This window comes from Macaca fascicularis, chromosome 5 (genome assembly GCF_037993035.2).
Source record: "Macaca fascicularis isolate 582-1 chromosome 5, T2T-MFA8v1.1".
NCBI classification, from domain to species: Eukaryota; Metazoa; Chordata; class Mammalia; order Primates; family Cercopithecidae; genus Macaca; species Macaca fascicularis.
The window spans coordinates 169,972,134-169,992,473 of NC_088379.1; the positions used below are offsets into that span (position 1 = coordinate 169,972,134).

The 20,340-nt window shown below is 43.7% G+C and overlaps 1 protein-coding gene and 1 long non-coding RNA gene across 5 annotated transcripts in view; both read right to left on the minus strand.

Annotated features, from left to right (window-relative positions):
- Nucleotides 1–2,358: 2,358 nt before the first annotated feature.
- On the minus strand, nt 2,359–3,812 carry LOC135971034 (uncharacterized). The gene is made up of 2 exons (XR_012435199.1): nt 2,890–3,812; nt 2,359–2,841 (listed from the first exon to the last, which is right to left on the minus strand). It is a non-coding gene; the product is annotated as an uncharacterized lncRNA (long non-coding RNA).
- Nucleotides 3,813–5,407: 1,595 nt separating this feature from the next.
- TMEM192 (transmembrane protein 192) overlaps nt 5,408–20,340 on the minus strand; it is a 35,037-nt gene continuing 20,104 nt past the window's right edge. For 2 of the 4 annotated variants that reach the window (XM_015451003.4, XM_065545667.2), the window contains 3 exons: nt 15,159–15,293; nt 12,274–12,376; nt 5,408–6,737 (listed from right to left, as the gene is read on the minus strand). In XM_015451003.4, coding sequence (XP_015306489.2) covers nt 6,599–6,737; nt 12,274–12,376; nt 15,159–15,293 — 377 coding nt within the window. In that variant the 3' untranslated portion in view covers nt 5,408–6,598. The remainder of the gene's footprint in view (nt 6,738–12,273; nt 12,377–15,158; nt 15,294–20,340) is intronic. The other 2 variants (XM_074040729.1, XM_074040730.1) reach the window with 1 other exon arrangement.

A 20,340-nucleotide genomic window follows, 5' to 3' on the forward strand; every position in this document is an offset into this window, starting at 1 on the left:
TCAGTTCAGACTGAGATCACTAAAATATCTGAAACAGACAGACTTGTTAAAGGGCATGCCTTTCTAGCCTCTTCTGTAAAAAGAACAGGAAAAGGAGAATATAAAATTCATTTGCCATTGACTTTCTGAATGGTTAAAGCATAAAGATAAATTTTTTTCCCATGAGCCTTATCATACCATACATCTCAGCCATATTAACACAAGGTCTAATTTAGAGAAGAACAACTGAATTGATCAAACCCAATAGTTGGTTTATTTGTCTATGGTGTTAACTCCTTCCACTCCCCACCACCAACCACCACCATTAAAATGTAGATACCGTGAAAACAGGCATCCTTTCTGTCCTATTAACCCCTGAATTCACAGCACCTGGAATACTTTCTGGCACACAGTCAGCTCTCAAATGTTAAGTGTTAAATACAATTAAACTAAATGCATGTGTATGGAGACACTTTTGGTTGTCACAAGATTCCAAGAGCATCCTAGTAACCAGGATGCTGTTAAACATCCTACAATGCACAGGAGAGACACCCCTCCCCCAACAAAGAATTGTTCAACCCAAAATGTCAGTAGGACTGGGTTGAAAAACCTTGTCTTAGACAAATTTGGGGAAAAATAAAAAAAGAGAAAGGATTAACTTGACTCAAATAAGACTTTTGTTTGAATCCCGGGAAGAAGAAAGAGGGCCTATGGCAGAAGCCTGGATATACTAAAATTCACTCAAGCCACTGGCAGCTCTCCCATGACAAGAAGATATGCAATCCCAGCACTTTGGGAGGTAGAGGCAGGTGGATCACGAGGTCAGGAATTCGAGACCAGCCTGGCCAACACAGTGAAACCCTGTCTCTACTAAAAATACAAAAATTAGCCAGGTGTGGTGGCAGGCACCTGTAATCCCAGCTACTTGGGAGACTGAGGCATGAGAATTGCTTGAACCTGGTAGGCAGAGGTTGCAGTGAGCTGAGAGCGTGCCACTGCACAGCCTGGGAGACAGAACAAGACTCTGTCTCCAAAAAATTAAAAAATATATATATCCAATGTGGCTCTGGTTATTCATTAGTGTAAAATTTTCACCAGTGCTGGGGGAGAAAGAATCCAGGCTGCAGTGTTTAAACAGTAAATGACAAAAGAACCCAAAACAACAAACTAGGATGTATTTCTAACAAACATTGGGACTATCTTTAACATGTAAAGGAAGATTTTATATATATAGTTTTTTTTTTTTTTTTTTTTGAGACATAGTCTCCCTCTGCACATGTAGGCTGGAGTGCAGTGGTGCGATCTTGGCTCACTGCAACCTCCGCCTCCCAGGTTTGACTGATTCTCCTGATTCAGCCTCCTGAGTAGCTGGACTACAGGAACCTGCCACCACGCCCAGCTAATTTTTATTTTTATTTTATTTATTAATTTATGTATTTATTTTGAGATGGAGTCTCACTCTATCACCCAGGCTGGAGTACAGTGGTGCCATCTTGGCTCACTGCAACCTCTGCCTCCCAGGTTCAAGCGATTCTCCTGCCTCAGCCTCTGAGTAGCTGGGATTACAGGTGCGCGTCACCACGCCCAGCTAATTTTTGTATTTTTAGTAGAGACGGGGTTTCTTGATGTTGGTCAGGCTGGTCTTGAACTCCTGACCTTGTGATCTGCCCGCCTCGGCCTCCCAAAGTGCTGGGATTATAGGCGTGAACCACTGTGCCCAGCCTTAATTTTGTATTTTTAGTAGAAACAGGGTTTCACCAGTTGGCCAGGCTGGTCTCAAACCCCTGACCTCAAGTGATCCACCTGCCTCAGCCTCCCAAAGTGCTGGGATTACAGGTGTGAGCCACCACGCCCGGCCAGAAGATTCTATTTGTTAAGAAAAAGAATATCCCAGGACAATAATAAGCAAAGGACTTGAATATATACATCATAAAAGATTTATAAAAGACCAAATAACTTGGAAAAAATGTTTAACACTTCATTAGTATCCACAGAAATGCAATTTGAGACAATGACATAGTCATCAGATGGATCAAGGCTTAAATAAGATAACACCCACTATTAGTAAGAGTATGGAGACCAGGTGAGCTGGCTCACGCCTAAAATCCTAGCATTTTGGGAGGCCAAAGCAGGTAGATCACCTGAGGTCAGGAGTTCAAGATCAGCTGGCCAACATGGTGAATCCCTGTCTCTACTAGAAATACAATTTTTTTTTTTGTTTTTTGAGATGGAGTCTTGCTCTGCTCTGTCACCAGGCTAGAGTGCAGTGGCACCATCTTAGCTCACTGCAATCTCTGCCTCCCAGGCTCAAGCGATTCTCCTGCCTTAGCCTCCTGAGTAGCTGGGATTACAGGCGCCCTGCACCACACCTGGCTGATATTTGTATTTTTGGTAGAGATGGGGTTTCACCATCTTGGCCAGGCTGGCCTCGAACTCCTGACCTCATGATCCACCCACTTCAGCCTCCCAAAGTGCTGGGATTACAGGCGTAAGCCACCACACCCAGCCCAAATTTTTAGTATGTTTGTACTAAAAAATAGTGGCACGCGTCTGTAGTCCTAGCTACTTGGGAGGCTGAGGCAGGAAAATTGCTTGAACCCAGTAGGAGGAGGTTGCAGTGAGGAGGTCCCGGATCACACCACTGCACTCCAGCCTGGGAGACAGAGTGAGACTAAAAAAAAAAAAGTGTACATTGGTATAATTCCTTGGTAGTGAGATTTCAAATAACTGTTTTGCTTTGTATTTTTCCATATTGCCATTTTAAAAAATGAGCTTTTAACTTTATAATAAGTCATGATACTGTTGTCATTTGGAATACATACACATACACATATACCTCTATCTATCTATCTATCTATCTATCTATCTATCTATCTATCTATCTATCTATCTATCTACCTACCTACCTACCTACCTACCTACCTACCTACCTACCTACCTATACACATATAGACTTATAATAAAAGGTTTACTATACCTTCCCTAGTTCAGGGCCATATCTTTCTGCCACACATATTTCTTCCATATTGAACTACAATCCGATCCTCCTGAAACTAAAACTGACGTTGTCACTTCCTTGCTTGCAATGCTTCAGAGGATCCCATTAACAACAAGATAAAGTGTGGTTCCAGCATAGTATCAAGGCCATCCAAGCTCTGACCCTGTCTACCTCTTCACCCAGCTCCGCTTCACATTTTTGGTTCCAGCTACACACAGTGCTTGTGATATTTTGTAGTTATTTGCCTTCCTACTTTACTCATTGTTTTGTCTGGCATTCTTAAAACCCTCTACCCTCTTGCCCTCAGTGTGCCCCCTGAAGTGGAGCTCCTACAGCATGTTGTGCCTACTGTCATTACTGCACTTAGCATGGAGTCTGGAAATCTATTCCTTGCTTTCTTTAGAATGTAAGCTGCCCACCAGAGTCTTTAATTTCTGTATTCTCAGTGCTAGCACAATTACCAGCCTGGTGAATAGAACATTTAACATTTAAATTGTTTTGTTCGTTTTTCTGTTTTGTTACTTCTTCTTTTTTTTTTTTTTTGAGATGGAGTCTAGCTGTTGCCCAGGCTGGAATGCAGTGGCGCAATTTCAGCTCACTGCAACCTCTGCCTCCTGTGTTCAAGCGATTCTCCTGCCTCAGCCTCCTGAGTAGCTGGGATTACAGACACGTGCCACCATGCCCGTATTTTGTATTTTTAGTAAAGATGATATTTTACCATGTTGGCCAGGCTGGTCTTGCGCTCCTAACCTCAGGTGATCCGCCCGCCTCAGCCTCCCAAAGTGCTGGGATTACCAGCGTGAGCCACTGCACCGGCTGTTTTGCTACTTCTGATACTTAGTTTCATTTTCATTTACTGTTTGAAATGTTCATTATTGCCGGGCGCGGTGGCTCACGCCTGTAATCCCAGCACTTTGGGAGGCCGAGGCGGGCGGATCACGAGGTCAGGAGATCGAGACCACGGTGAAACCCCGTCTCTACTAAAAATACAAAAAATTAGCCGGGCGCGGTTGTGGGCGCCTGTAGTCCCAGCTACTCGGGAGGCTGAGGCAGGAGAATGGCGTGAACCCGGGAGGCGGAGCTTGCAGTGAGCCGAGATCGCGCCACTGCACTCCAGCCCGGGTGACAGAGCAAGACTCCGTCTCAAAAAAAAAAAAAAAAAAAAAAAAAAAAAAAGAAACGTTCATTATTGTATTCAGAAAAATGTTGATGATTATACAACAAACATGTTGATGATTACATGAGAACATGGGCACCCTAACTTTTTAACTACACTGTTCCTTGTAAACAAAGTTCATCCCATAAATCTCAGAAACACTACAGATGCAAATTAAATTTTAAAAATAAATAAGAGTTAATCATCTACCACTGGTGTTCCCTTTTGAAAAGAAAAACAACTGAAGGCAAAGTTTATAGGCTCTTCCAGAACAGAGAAACAGATATCTAGAGAAGGCAATGGCTTTGAGATACACTTATCAAAAAGAAAGGAAGGCTGGGCACAGTGGCTCACACCTGTAATCCCAACACTTTGGGAGGTCAAGGAGGGCAGATCACAAGGTCAGGAGTTTGAGACTAGCCTGGTCAGCAATGGTGAAACCCTGTCTGTACTAAAAATACAAAAATTAGCCAGGCATGGTGGTATGTGTCTCTAATCCCAGCTACTCAGGAGGCTGAGGTAGGAGAATTTCTTAACCCCAGGAGGCAGACGTTGCAGTGAGCCGAGATCATGCAACTGTGCTCCAGCCTGGGCGACAGAGCGAGACTCTGTCTCCAAAAAAAAAAAAAAAAGAAAGAAAGAAAGGAAGGAAGGCACCATTGCACTCCAGCCTGTATGACAGGGCGAGACTCTGTCTCAAAAACAAAAAAAAACCCAAAAAATCAAAAAAAAAGAAAGGGAGAAAGGCAATTTTAAAAATACATTTTGGCTTTAGTTTGTGAATGTCGTGTGCAGGTGACAAACCATCTTTTTTTTTTCTGAGAGACAGTGTCTCACTGTTGCCCAGGCTGGTCTCAAACTCCTGGCCTCGAGTGGTCCTCCTGCCTCAGCCTCCTGAGTAGCTAAGATTACAGGCATAAGCAATCATCTTTATCTTAGTAGAAAACTTTTAGAATGCCCCAGCAATGGCTGTATCTAAAATAAACAGGTATTTGCCCTCCACAAATCAAATAGATGTGGCCAAATCAATATATCCCTTGCCTATACAATTATATTGAACACATCCCTATATAGTTACATATCAAATATTGAATATTCAGCTAATGATCAAAAAAGATGAACACAGTCACAAATATCCCCTTCCTTCATATTCAGCCTTCAACCAAAAGTCTTTCTAAGGCAGCATATAACAGAGCTAATAACAAATTGATGAATTAAAGGGGCATACTAGGAAAAATGGAGAAATAATGCCATTTGCTCTGAAAAATACTTCATTTTTATCTTGAGAATCAGATATGTTTAATATCTGCATATAACTTAATACGCATTTTATCCATTACATTTTTAAAGTATAATCTAAGGCTTTAAAAGGTATCTTTTTTATAGTAATTCAAAATTACAGAAGATGCCTTTCCTATAATTGAAGTTATTGATCAATTGAAGGTATAACCAGACTGAAATATACAGCAGCTTCTTGAAGAATGGCAGAAATAAAGTGAAAGTTCTAAATTCTTCTCTGAATTTTTCAGCTATTGCTAATGGAAGGTGCTGCCAATATAATAGGTAACACAGTTTTGTCTAACACTGGTCCAAGTAATCATCATATCTTATTTATTTTTATTTTTATTTTTTTGAGACGGAGTCTCGCTGTGTCACCCAGGCTGGAGTGCAGTGGCACGATCTTGGCTCACTGCAAGTTCTGCCTCCTGGGTCCACACCGTTCTCCTGCCTCAGCCTCCCGAGTAGCTGGGACTACAGGCACCTACCACCATGCTCGGCTAATTTTTTTGCATTTTCAGTAGAGATGGGGTTTCACTGTGTTAGCCAGGATGGTCTCGATCTCCTGACCTCGTGATCTGCCGCGCCTGGCCCTTATTTCTTAAGAATAGAAAACTGTAGAAGTTTGCATAGTAGATCATCTGGTGAGACCTCAGTCCTATGGTGAGAAAATTCTCTATAAAAGCTACATGGCCCATGATGTCATCCACCACCACATAAGCATATAAAATACATGATAAGGCTCTCCAGGAAAAAACATTCACAAGAAATAATGACTTCTTTCATCAGCTTAAAAGTGGGAAGAACTTATTTGATTAAAACCCTCTTTAAAATCGATTGTCTTGTTAGACTTCCCCTATCCATAATGAAATCATTACAGGGTTCTAATGTCAGGTGGAAAAGTGTTGACTATGGAGTTGTTTAGCCTCTGATTCTAGGATAAACCAAACAGTTAAATAATTTCCAAAAGTACAAAACAGACATTCCCCTCAAGTTACCCGGGCTTCTACAGGTACTTTTCAAGTGACCTACAAGTCCTATATTTTAAACAGCCACAGAAGTCAGAACCAAATTCAGGTTTCCAGCAAACACTGTAAACTGCAGTTCCCTGTGGCAGCCTGTCAGGTGGTCAGGCAGTTTGAAGGACTCTGGGTTCCTCTGCAATTGCTGTCATGACCACGAGCCTCTCACGTTCTACTTGGCTGGCCGTCCAGGTCTGAGGAAGTGAGAGCCAACAACCGCTTACTCAGCAGCGCATTGTGTCGCTTCAGGTATTCAATGGTGTCTCCTTGCTTTTCAACAATTTCTTCTAGGCCTGAAATAGTCCTGCAAATAATCAAGATATAAACGGGTTACACATATTCCCCAATACTCATTAGTGTCTTTGCAAACGAGTACCTATGAGTTTTTAGTAAAGCATATTGTATTTGTTACCTTTTCTTAGATGTCAGAAGCCAGGGCAATATTGCCAAATAAGAATATTTTCCTAAATCATTTTAGTAACTTCTACTCTTGAAATAAATTTAAAATGTTATAAACTTTCACAACTCTACGTTTTAAAAAAGGTCATCACTGCTTTATTTAAGAAAGATCCTAATTTGTTAGAGTAAGATAATTGAGTATAAGTGATCAACTTAAATGGCATTTAAAGATAAGTAAAGGCAAAATTCATTCAATAATCAAATGACGATTAAAATAGACAACTCTGATCATGAGAAACAATTTTGTAAATGTATGGCATTTATTTCTTTTTGCATTTCTCCTTTTTTCTCCCATACCACAAACATGTATCTTTTTGCACTTGACACAAATAAAAATACTATTTAAGTATATAAAACAAACAAACAAAAAATCTAACTCCTTCCTACACTACTGCCCCAACCCACTTTGGTCTCACTGCTCAGAAGTAATAGTTATAAAGTGTTTTTAATTTCTTTTTTTTTTCTCTTTTGAGACAGAGTCTCGCTGTCTCCCAGGCTGGAGTGCAGTGGCGCGATTTCGGCTCACTGTAAGCTCCGCCTCCCAGGTTCACGCCATTCTCCTGCCTCAGCCTCCCAAGTAGCTGGGACTACAGGTGCCTGCCACCATGCCCAGCCAATTTTTTGTATTTTTAGTAGAGATGGGGTTTCACCGTGTTAGCCAGGATGGTCTCGATCTCCTGACCTCGTGATCCGCCCACCTCGGCCTCCCAAAGTGCTGCGATTACAGGCGTGAGCCACCGTGCCTGGTGAGTGTTTTTAATTTCCTTCCACTAATTTAAGATATTAGTACTAGGAATAGTGATGATGATAATGATAATGACAATAATATGCCAGATAAATTTTAATGTTGACTAAAAATTGCCTATTCAAGAAATAAAATGTTATTGGATGTGTTTTACTCAGATATCCTGTATGTGCTAAAAGGGAAATATTTCAAGGGATGGTGAGAAATTCAGTATGAAAAATATCACATGGGAATGGTCCCATGTGAACAAAAAAGATTTATTCTTAGAAATAGTTGGCCGGGCGCGGTGGCTCACGCCTGTAATCCCAGCACTTTGGGAGGCCGAGGCGGGCGGATCACAAGGTCAGGAGATCGAGACCACGGTGAAACCCCGTCTCTACTAAAAATACAAAAAATTAGCCGGGCGCGGTGGCGGGCGCCTGTAGTCCCAGCTACTCAGGAGGCTGAGGCAGGAGAATGGCGTAAACCCAGGAGGCGGAGCTTGCAGTGAGCCGAGATCGCGCCACTGCACTCCAGTCTGGGCGACAGAGCGAGACTCCGTCTCAAAAAAAAAAAAAAAAAAAAAAAAGAAATAGTTATGCTTATAAATAATGTGGTTACAGGAATGGGCTATGTAACCACGTTACTATTATTATTATTTTTTGAGACACAGTCTAGCTCTGTCATTCAGGCTGGAGTGCAGTGGCATGATCTCCGTTCACTGCAACCTCCGCCTCCTGGGTTTAAGCGATTCTCCTGCCTCAGCCTCCTGGGTAGCTGGGATTACCAGCGCCCACCACCACGCCCAGCTAATTTTTGTATACTTAGCAGAGATGGGGTTTCACCATGCTGACCAGGCTGGTCTGAACTGACCTCAGGTGATCAACCCGCTTCAGCCTCCCAAAGTGCTGGGATTACAGGCATGAGCCACCACGTCCGGCATAAACTGAATTTTATTGACCCCAAGTTAACCCCATGAGGTGAAGGGAATACATTTTAAAGTTTTCCATTAAGTCATAAGAGGGCAATATTAGGTAAACTCTTCAGTGCTCAGGGAGAACAAGATGAAATATGAAAAGGGTCAAGGTCAGGAAGACCAGTCTCTGAATTTAATAAGCCCAAAAGTTAACAAAGAGATAATCAAGAATTGATACTAAAGTTATTCCTCTATTTAGGATACAATGAAGAAAAAGAGTCAACAAAATAAGAAGGCAGATCATGGTAGGTGAAAAGTGACAAAAAAGGTTGTATTTTCTGGCCGGGCGTGGTGGCTCAAGCCTGTAATCCCAGCACTTTGGGAGGCCGAGACGGGTGGATCACGAGGTCAGGAGATCGAGATCATCCTGGCTAACATGGTGAAACCCCATCTCTACTAAAAAAAAATACAAAAAATACAAAAAACTAGCCGGGCGTGGTGGCGGGCACCTGTAGTCCCAGCTACTCGGGAGGCTGAGGCTAGAGAATCGCTTGAACCTGGGAGGCAGAGGTTGCAGTGAGCCAGGATCGTGCCATTGCACTCCAGCCTGGGCAACAGAGTGTGACTCCTCTCAAAAAAAAAAAAAAGAAAAAAAAGAAAAAAGAAAGAAAGAAAGAAAGAACCACAGACGTGACGCAGATAAAGAAGAAAAGAGGTCTGAAGTCTGAGCTTTGGGCACACCAATCTTTAGGAGTCTGGAAGGCGAAGGGGAGCAGGATAAAGAGACTGAAAAAGGAAGGGCCGGCAAGGAAACCAGGAGAGCCCAGGGAAGCATTTCAAGGAACAGGCAGTGGTTAACTGTGCCCACTGCCATTGAGAGGCAAACACAAGGACCAAGAGTCAGTTCACTCTGGATTGGGCAAAGTAGAGGCCATCGGAGGGACTGCAGGGGAAGATGGGAGTAGGGTGACCAGTAAGGAGACTCTTGCATATCCAGGTAAGAGATGTTAGTGGCAGTGGAGGTAGAGAGCAGTGGTTGGATTATTATTTTATTTTTATTTTTATTTTATTTATTTATTTAGAGACAGAGTCTCACTCAGTTTATTTATTTATTTATTTAGAGACAGAGTCTCACTCAGTTTATTTATTTATTTATTTAGAGACAGAGTCTCACTCTGTCACCCAGGCTGGAGTGCAGTGGTGCCATCTTGGCTCACCTCAATCTCCACCTCCGGGGTTCAAGTGATTCTTCTGTTTCAGCCTCCCAAGTAGCTGAGATTACAGGTGTGAGCCACTGCACCCGGCCAGATTATTATTTTAGAGACAGACCCAACAGGACTTGCTGATGGGTTATCTGGGTGGAGGTGGGGTGAAGGAAGTCAAGGATGATGCCAGCTTTCCGGCCTCAGCAACCTGTTGAAGAGCCATGCTACTTCCCAAGATGGGGTGGGGAGAAGGTTGAATTTGAGTTGGGAGAGGGCTCTGTGTTGGACACATTAAGTTTGCAGACATCCAACTGGAGATGCTGATGGCTAATGAGAAAGTCAGATACACAAATCTGGACCACAGGGGAAATACACAGTTGGAGATACATGTTTAGGAGTCAGCAGCATATTTATGGGATCTATTTTTCTGTTGTTGTTTATATCCACTTAATACTCATACAGAGTTTAAAAAAAAAAAAGGTTCACAATGAAAAACAACAATTCCCTCCCTCACTCCTCATGATCCACCACCTCTGAGTTTCAGGTCCAAAGGCAGCCACTTCAACTCTTTGTAACTGTTTCTTCTATATTTCTCTGTATTTCCAAATAATGAGATTATACAATTTCTTGGTTTTTCCATGTTTGCTATTTATCTGCAGACTTTCTATATAAGAAATTAGAGGCCGGGCGCGGTGGCTCAAGCCTGTAATCCCAGCACTTTGGGAGGCCGAGACGGGTGGATCACAAGGTCAGGAGATCGAGACCATCCTGGCTAACACGGTGAAACCCCGTCTCTACTAAAAATACAAAAAAAAAAAAAAAAAAAAAAAAAAAAGAAATTAGAATTTAGCTCTCTTACTTTCCCCAAATCCATATACATATAAATTTAATGTCTTCTTTCTTGTAGCCTCTTAATCCAGTAAGCAATATTCCAATTTTGGGTTAAATCAATATTCAGAATCTGTAATATCACTATGTAGATATTAGCCACAGTTAAATAAATATGTAACAGTTGGCTAAATATTAGCTAGAGTTAAGCCATGTAAATCAGCCTTCTGATTTACCTAGAATTAATAATCACCTCGTTTTTTGTTCATATAGTTTTGTTTTTTGAGTCAGGGTCTCACTCTGTCGCCCAGGATGGAGTGCAGTGGCTCTCTGCAGCCTCAGTCTCCTGGCCTCAATCAATCCTCTCACCTCAGCCTCTTGAGTAGCTGGGACCACAGGTGCCTGCCACCACACTTGGCTAATTTTTTGTACTTTTGCAGAGACAGGGTTTTGGCATGTTGCCCAGGCTGGTCTTGAACTCCAGGGCTTCAGTGGTCCACCCATCTTGACCTCCCAAAGTGCTGAGATCACAGGCGTGAGCCACCACACGGGCCTGTATAGTTTTTTACATCTACTTTAGCCCCAAGATCTCCAACAGATGTGAATGATATTTTAATTACCATGGAAGTCACTTCGGGAGAGACTGTATAGAAACAAGGGAGGGCAGACCGGGCTGGCTGTTCGGGAGGCTAAAGTGGGAGGACTGCTTGAGCCCAGGAGTTTGAGGCCAGCCTGGGCAACACAGAGAGACTCCATCCCTTAAAAAGAAAGAAACAGGCCGGGCGAGGTGGCTCATGCCTGTAATCCCAGCACTTTGGGAAGCCGAGGCTGGCGGATCACCTGAAGTCAGGAGTTCGAGACCAGCCTGACTAACATGGAGAAACCCCATCTCTACTAAAAATACAAAATTAGCCAGGCTAATATACAGGTGCCACATGCCTGTAATCCCATCTACTGGGGAGGCTGAGGCAGGAGAATCGCTTGAAACTGGGAGGTGGAGGTTGCAGTGAGCCAAGATCATGCCATTACACACCAGCCTGGGCAACAAGAGCAAAACTCCATCTCAAAAAAAAAAAAAGAAAAACGAAAAAAACAAAGACACCTATAAAAAAAGTGCTTTGGTCGGGCGCGGTGGCTCACACCTGTATTCCCAGCACTTTGGGAGGCCAAGGCAGGCGGATCACGAGGTCAGGAGATCGAGACCATCCTGGCTAACACGGTGAAATCCCGTCTCTACTAAAAATACAAACAAAATTAGCTGGGCGTGGTGGCGGGCGCCTGTAGTCCCAGCTACTCGCGAGGCTGAGGCAGGAGAATGGTGTGAACCCGGGAGGCGCAGCTTGCAGTGAGCCGAGATTGCACCACTGCACTCCAGCCTGGGCTACAGAGCGAGACTCTGTCTCAAAATAAAAAAATAAAAAAAAAAAGGGGGCTTCAAAGAGGGAGTAACCAGTTAATGATGCCAAAAGCTCTTTAGAGGTCAAGTAGGTTGGCTAAGTGGTTAATCTTACTTTTGCATCAAATATATGGCCTGTTTAATACATTTACATATCCTGATTTAGACTTGATTTCATACAGCTGAAAGGAAATAAACAAATCAAACAAATGTAAAAGTACATATACACGATCACAAATTCCAAGCATCAGAATGGTTTCTAGCTTTCTAGGGGGAAAAACTCAATTATTTTATTTCTTACCTACATCTTACCTGAATCCAGTCTCCGAGGTAATATTGCTGGGGTAAGCATAGATTTTTTCTTCCTCAAGTATATCAGGCTCTGGTTTAGCTTTATTAAATCTCTGGATTTTCACTAAAATAATAAAGTCATTATTATATCGAATTCTGAAAAACAAGTCTAGTTTCATTTTTTCAAATTATGCTAATTTACTGTTCTTATTAACGTCCTCGAATATTTCAAAGTCTACTATGTGCCAGGCCTGTTCTAAGCTCTGCAAATACAGGGATTGCATTAGTCTTGAAAATAGCAATAATAGCTGACATTTATTGTGCACTTAGAACACATGAGGCACAGTTTAAATGTTTTACATGGATGCCCTCATTCAGTTCTCATAACCACCTGCATGAAGTGGATGCACTTATTACCCCCCAGTGAAGCCCAGAGAAGTTGAGCAACCAGTCAGCCATCTAATTCAGAAATCATGACTTCCTCTGGTCCAGGGGAAAACAGAGATAATAAGCCGACATTCTAAGACAGTATGGAAAGTACCTTCAACAGAAGCTTGTGCAAGAGGCTTGCACAAGGAGTTGTCAAGCTGCTTTTTGGCCTGGAAAGCAGTGCCTAACTCAACAGGAGATATTAGAGAGGGGAAAGAGGATAGAGCTTGAGCCCATCCTTGAGAGAAACACAGGAATTAATCACACAGACTAGGAGAATAAAGAAGGGTGCTTCAGGTGCAGGAGGAGTCGGAACAAATGCTATGGTCTTGAGAAGCTACACATATGTATGGGTGCGAGGGTGTATGGACAAGGGGTGAGGTCGGGAAGGTGGGCAGAGAATGCATCAGGAGTGGCTGGTGTGTCATGCAAGGCATTTACTTTTTTTTTTTTTTTTTTTTTGAGACAGAGTCTTGCTCTGTCACCCAACCTTGGCTCACTGCAACCTCCGTCTCTGCCTCCTAGGTTCAAGCAATTCTCCCACCTCAGCCTCCCAACTGGGATTACAGGTGTGCGCCACCACACCCAGCTAATTTTTTTGTATTTTCAGTAGAGATGGTGTTTCACCATGTTGGCCATGCTGGTCTCAAATTCCTGGGCTCAAGTGATCCGACCGCCTCGGCCTCCCAAAGTGCTGGGACTACAGGCGTGAGTCATCAGGCCCGGCCTAAGGCATTTAGATTTTATCCTCAGAGCAACTGGCAGTCATTGAAAGGATCTCACCATCATCCCTGAAGAGCAGGCTATGTAGAGGCCATTCAAGGAGAACCTTTCAGGCCCAGCATGATGGCTCATGTCTGTAATCCCACCACTTTGGGAAGCCGAGGCAGGTAGATGATCTGACCTCCGGAGTTTGAGACCAGCCCGGCAAACATGGTGAGATGCCGTCTTTATTAAAAATACAAAAATTAGCTGGGCATGGTGGTAGGCACCTATAATCCTAGCCACTCAGGAGGCTGAGGCAGGAGAATCTCTTAAACCCAGGAGGCGGAGGTTGCAGTGAGCTGAGATCGCGCCATTGCACTCCAGCCTGGGCGACGTGAGCGAAACTCTGTCTCAAAAAAAAAAAAAAAGAAAAGAAAAGAAAATGCTTTTTATGCCACAGGAAAACTTCAGATTTTTTTTCCTTCAGCTGTTAGAAAACTCTGGGCAGGGAAGCTGTTAACAATCAGAGTTAAGTATGAACAAGATCACACTGGCAGGAATAAGAAATATGAATCAGTGGACAGAGGGAAAGAGACCTGTTATGTGTCTATTGGATACAGCCATGCAAGAGATGATGAGTACCTACCTAACCAAGGCCGTGAGTGGCAGGGACCAAAGAAAAGAGACAGAGCTGAAAGACAGGTCCTGTCTGTCAGTAAGACTGATGACTGACGATCCCCAATCCTATCCAGTTCTTGGGGAGTGAGGTAGAAGGAAGAAGGTAGATGACTCCTACGTTTCTAGGATGGGCTGGTATTGTTAACTGAGCTAGAAGAGGAGGGTTAGGATGGAGGGAAATTTTGAAGAAAATTATGTTCTGTTCAATTCTGATCTTGTTGGTACCTGTGGGACATGTGGATGAAAACTTCACTAAGCAGATGAATATATAAAATTTGGGACCAGGTGCGGTAGGTCATGCCTGTAATCCCAGCACTTTGGGAGGCCAAGGTGGGCAGATCACCTGAGGTCAGGAGTTAGAGACCATCCTGGCTAACATGACGAAACCCCACCTCTATTAAAGTGCTAGCCTCCTAAAGTGCTAGGATTACAGACATGAGCCACTGTCCCTGGCCTATTTCTTAATTTTTAATTTTAAATGTCAAGCTAACATTTCAGCTGCCTTCAGAGAAGCAAAAGTTTGCGGATGTTTTTGTTGTTGTTGTCTTAGGAGACAGGGTCTTACTCTGTCACCCAGGCTGGAGTGCGGGCATGTGATCTCGGCTCATTGCAACCTCTGCCTCCCAGGCTCTAGTGATCCTCCCACTTTAGCCTCCTGAGGGGTTGGGACCACAGTTGTGTACCACCACACCTGGCTAATTTTTTGTATTTTTTGTAGAGATGGATTTCATCATGTTGCCCAGGCTGGTCTTGAACTCCAGAGCTCAAGTGATCCTCCTGCCTCAGTCTCCCAAAGTGCTGGGATTACAGGCTTGAAGCACATTTCCCAGCCCAAAAAGTACATGTCTTGTTTTAATGAAAAAGATTCACTTGCGTTGACAAAAATTTATTAATGACACAATCTTAAAAGAATGGGGTCTCACAAGTGGTGGCTGTACCTTCCTGTTGGTTTGAAATTAAAAAAGTCTGCATGTGGTCACCACTCAGATACACAGAGAACTTCCTTGTCGCTAAGATAATGGGCTATACTTTACACTGGGAGGAAAGGAAGCAGTTCGAGGTTCCTATAAGAACAGGCTCATTGTAATTCTCACCTGTATAAATGAGGAGACATATCAGGGAACAGATGAGTTCCAGGGCCAAGAGGGCCAGAATGAGGTCAAGATACAATCTGCCGGGCTCTGGGAAGGAGTGCTGCATGCACAGTATGAGGAGAAGCACTGTGTTGCCTGAGGAGGAGAAACATAAAACACAGCGTGTGATGAGAAAGACATATATGGTCTTTGTCCAATAGATAGTTGGCCTTTGTCTGGTTCCTTATACAGAGCTCCTAAAACACTTGTTAATTTCCTGCGTGATCAGAGCCTTCAGAAATGAAGACCCAGGCCAGGTGCAGTGGCTCACACCTGTAATTTCAGCATTTTGTGAAGCCAAGGCAAGAGGACTGCTTGAGCCCAGGTGGTCAAGATCAGCTTAGGCAACATAGCAAGACCCCACATCTACAAAACAATATAAAAAATTAGCCAGGCATGGTGGCACACATCTGTAGTTCCAGCTACCTGGGAGGCTAAGGTGGGAGGATTGCTTGAGCCTGGGAGGTTGAGGCTGCAGTGAGCTGAGGTCGTGCCAATGCACTCCAGCCTGGGCAACAGAGCAAGACCCTATCGCAAACAAACAAACAAACAAAACTAAAAAAAAAGAAAAGAAATGAAAGACCCAGAGAAAACTATTCTTATGCTTAGGTTTGATGAAGAATGGACAGCCATGTAGAAATGTGATTGGACAAAGCATAATCTAATAGGAATAGACTGAAGGGCGTAACCCAGTAAGGCCTGTCTATTCAGATTCTTCTTGGCGTCTGTGTAGACTCCTCACCCCCAACCCTCCTGCCATATAGGGCAGGACCCCTCTGAAATAAGGGTCTTCAAGGGAAAAGGGTAAAGGGAGAAAGTGACCTTGTCTAGATTTGATGGCCTGCTTTGGGAGAGAGGAATCTAGTTTCTACGGCCTGCCTTTGGGAAGCAGCATTCTGGTTTCTATGACTGGCCAGGGGAGAAAGAAGGACAAGAAACAGGAGGGCAGGAAGGCAGAGAGGCTTTGCTTCTGAGCCCCTTCCAATCTCCGTTAGTTTGGAGTACTCAGCATGCCAGAGCCCTGCACTTTGGAGTATGGTGTTCTGAATCCCAACAGGTATATTTGGTTTTTGTATAGAGTTCCTAAAACCCTTGGAATTTCCTGATAGAAGTGTCTTTTAGGCCGGGCGCAGTGGCTCAGGTCTGTAATCCTAACACTTTGGGAGGCCAAGGTGGGCGGATCACTTGAGGTTGGGAGTTTGAGACCAGCCTGACCAACATGGAGAAACCCCGTCTCTACTAAAAATATAAAATTGGCTGGGCATGGTGGCACATGCCTGTAATCCCAGCTACTTGGGAGGCTGAGGCAGGAGAATCACTTGAACCCAGGAGGCGGAAGTTGCAGTGAGCCAAGATCGTGGCACTGCACTCAGCCTAGGCAACAAGAACGAAACCCCATCTCAAAAAAACACACACACACAAAAAAAACAAAAACAAAAAAGGTATGGTGGTGGGACATGCCTAGTCCCAGCTACTTGAGAGTTTGAGGCAGGAGAATCACTTGAACCCGGGAGGCGGAGGTTGCAGTGAGCCAAGATCACACCACTGCATTCCAGCCTGGTGACAGAGCGAGACTCCATTTCAAAAAAAAAAAATCTATTGAACAATGAGTTCTGATGAACTTCCAGGTTGCTGGGAGGGTGGTGCACCTCAACTCCATGTGGACAGAAGTTCCTGTACTTGGGACCCTGCTAGACCTCACGCAATGTACCTCTTCATCTGGCTGTTCATCTATCTCCTTTATAACAAACCACAAAACATAAGTGTTTCCCTGAGTTTTGTGAACCATTCTAGCAAATTACAGAACTCAAGAAGAGAGGGGCCAGGTATGGTGGCTCACACCCGTAATCCCAACACTTTGGGAGGCCGAGGCAGGTGGATCACTTGAGGTCAGGAGTTCGAGAGCAGTATGGCCAACATGGCGAAACGCTGTCTCCACTAAAAATACAAAAATTAGCTGGTGTGGTGGTGCACATCTGTAATCCCAGCTACTTGGGAGGCTGACACAGGAGAATCACTTGATCCCAGAAGGCAGAGGTTGCAGTGAGCTGAGATCGCACCACTGCACTCCAGCCTGGGAGAAAGAGAGAGACTTTGTCTCAAAAAAAAAAAAAAAAAAAGGAGGTCATAGAAACCCCAGTTTATAACTGGTACGTCAGAAGTATGGGAAGCATGGTCTTTCAACAGACATCTGAAATGGGGAGAGCCTTGTGGGATTGAGCCCTTTAATTTGTGGGATCTAAGACTATCTGCGGATAGATGGTGCTATAATTGGATTAAGTTGAAGAACACCCAGTTGGTGTCTGCTGGAGAACTGAATTAAACCGTTGTAGAGGAAACTCTACACATCTAGTTTAGTAAGAAGTGTTCTGTGTAGGAACGTAGAAAAGCAGTTTTTTCAGACAACATGTTAGAGCTCAGCACTGACACCCACAAGGGCATACCTGCACACAAAACTATTTATTCTTAGCAGCAAAGGAAGTTAAAGGATAAAAACAAAATACTGCTAAATTTGGGGGAAAATGGAAAAAAAATCTATACATCTAAGAGTCAATAATGGCCCATAATACAAATATATAAAAACTTGAACTTTCTTAAAAACTTAGGAATGATTTTTTGCTTTACAGAATTATTAACAATTACTTCCTTTGGGTACCCAATGCAAGTAAAAAGTAATGCCATTTTTAGAAGTTTGCATTTAAGACACAAAAAAGAAAAAAAAAATGTTTGCCTTAGACCAGTTCTTCAGGACCCACAAGGTGGGAATCCTAGGAGCCCATTCTGGTCACCTCGTACAGCAACAGCAGAACTAAAGGATGATTAAGAGTGTGCCCATGATCCAAACTACCTGGATGAAAACCCAGGACAAGTTACCTAGTATCTCTGCTCTTCCAGTCCCCATCTAAAAAATGGGGATAACAGTACCTTCCTCAGAATGCTGGTCTTTTTTTTTTTTTTTTTTTTTTTTTGAGTTGGAGTCTTGCTCTGCTGCCCAGGCTGGAGTGCAAAGGCACAATCTCAGCTCATTGCAACCTCTGCCTCCCGGGTTCAAGCGATTCTCTTGCCTCGGCGTCCTGAGCAGCTGGGATTACAGGTGTGCACCATCATGTCCGGCTAATTTTTGTATTTTTAGTAGAAACCGGGTTTCACCACGTTAGCCAGGCTGGTCTTTTTTTTTCTGAGACGGAGTCTCTCTCTGTCGCCCAGGCTGGAGTGCAGTGGCGCGATCTCCGCTCACTGCAAGCTCCGCCTCCCGGGTTCACGCCATTCTCCTGCCTCAGCCTCCCGAGCAGCTGGGACTACAGGCGCCCGCCACCGCGCCAGGCTAATTTTTTGTATTTTTAGTAGAGACAGGGTTTCACTATGGTCTCGATCTCCTGACCTCATGATCCGCCCGCCTCAGCCTCCCAAAGTGCTGGGATTACAGGCATGAGCCACCGCGCCCGGCCACCAGGCTGGTCTTGAACTCCTGACTGCAAGTGATCTGCGAGCCTCGGCCTCCCAAAGTGCCTGGCCCACAGTGCTATTCTGGGGAGTGAGTTAATATGTGAAAAATTCTTAGAACAGTGCCTGGCCTGTAAATGTTCAATAAATATTACCTGTTTCCACCCCCCACCACACACTCAGCATATCTACTCCTTACTTAGGAGGACCAGGACCATTTTAACCTCAATTTGCACTTTTATTCTTACAAATGTCAAAGAGAAGTTCAGGGGCAGACTCTGTAGCATCTTATCTTAGAATTTTCTAAAACTTATTTAACACATTTATGTGAGTCTGATCCTGAGAGGGAAAATGCTTAATTTATCTTCTATTGCTTGACACAAAAGAAATGATTGTGAGCCAAAGAGCCTCGCTGAAAGAACCCCCAATTCAAACTAACTACACAAGCCTAGGAGTTTGAGACTACAGTGAGCTATGACAGCACAACTACACTCCAGCCTGGGCAACAGAGCGAGACCTTGTCTCTAAAACAAACAAACAAAACAAAAAACAAAACAAAAAGAGTTTTGACAAAATATCACTGAATTTAAAAAAGAAAAGTAACGACACAAAGTTACCTTCTAGCAGGCCCACTCAAGCAATGACCTGTCACAGTATATTAGCATATTGACAGATTCTTTGTAAATCAGTTTTGTGAACAAGATAAATACAGGTTTTTTGTTTTTTTCTTTTCTTTTCTTTTCTTTTTTTTTTTGAGAGGGAGTCTTGCTCTGTCACCAAGGCTGGAGTGCAGTGGCATAATCTCGGCTCACGGCAACCTCCGCCTCCCAGGTTCATGTGATTCTCCTGCCTCAGCCTCCCGAGTAGCTGGGATTACAGGCATGTGCCACCACACCCGGCTAATTTTTGTGTTTTTCGTAGAGACGGGGTTTCACCATGTTGGTCAGGCTGGTCTTGAACTCCTGACCTTGTGATTCGCCTGCTTCGGACTCCCAAAGTGCTGGGATTACAGGTGTTAGCCACCCCACCCGGCCGATACAGTTTTACAACATTTAGGAAAGAAATATACGCTAGGAAAAAAAAAAAACTTCTGCAGAGAAATGAAAAGAGTTTTCAAAGGATTTTAAAAGTACAGGGCAAATCCTATGTACCAGTAAGTTCACAGTCTGGTGGGAAAGCAATACTGAAATAAAACATTCCTTATAATGGTATGTGCTGTGGACATTACACAAGTACCCTCCTTGAAGAAGACCACCCCATATAATATCTTAGTTCAGACGAAAGCCACTTCACCTCTGGGTTACCACATCAGCCTCCTTACCAGTTTTGTGCTAACCAAACACACTCTCCAGTTATACAGTAATAGTCTAATAGCTGGTGTCTTTTTTTTTTTGAGACAGAGTCTTACTCTGTTGCCCAGGCTGGTGAGATCTCAGCTCACTGTAACCTCTGCCTCCCCAGTTCAAGCGATTCTTGGCCTCCCTAGTAGCTGGAATTACAGGCGCCTGCCACGCCACCATGCCCAGCTAATTTTTGTATTTGTTTTGTTTTTTTTTTGATTTGCAGTTTTGCTCTTGTTGCCCAGGAGGGAGTGCAATGGTGCAATCTCAGCTTACTGTAACCTCCGCCTCCCTGGTTCAAGCGATTCTTCTGTTTCAGCCTCCTGAGTAGCTGAGATTACAGATGCCCGCCACCATAC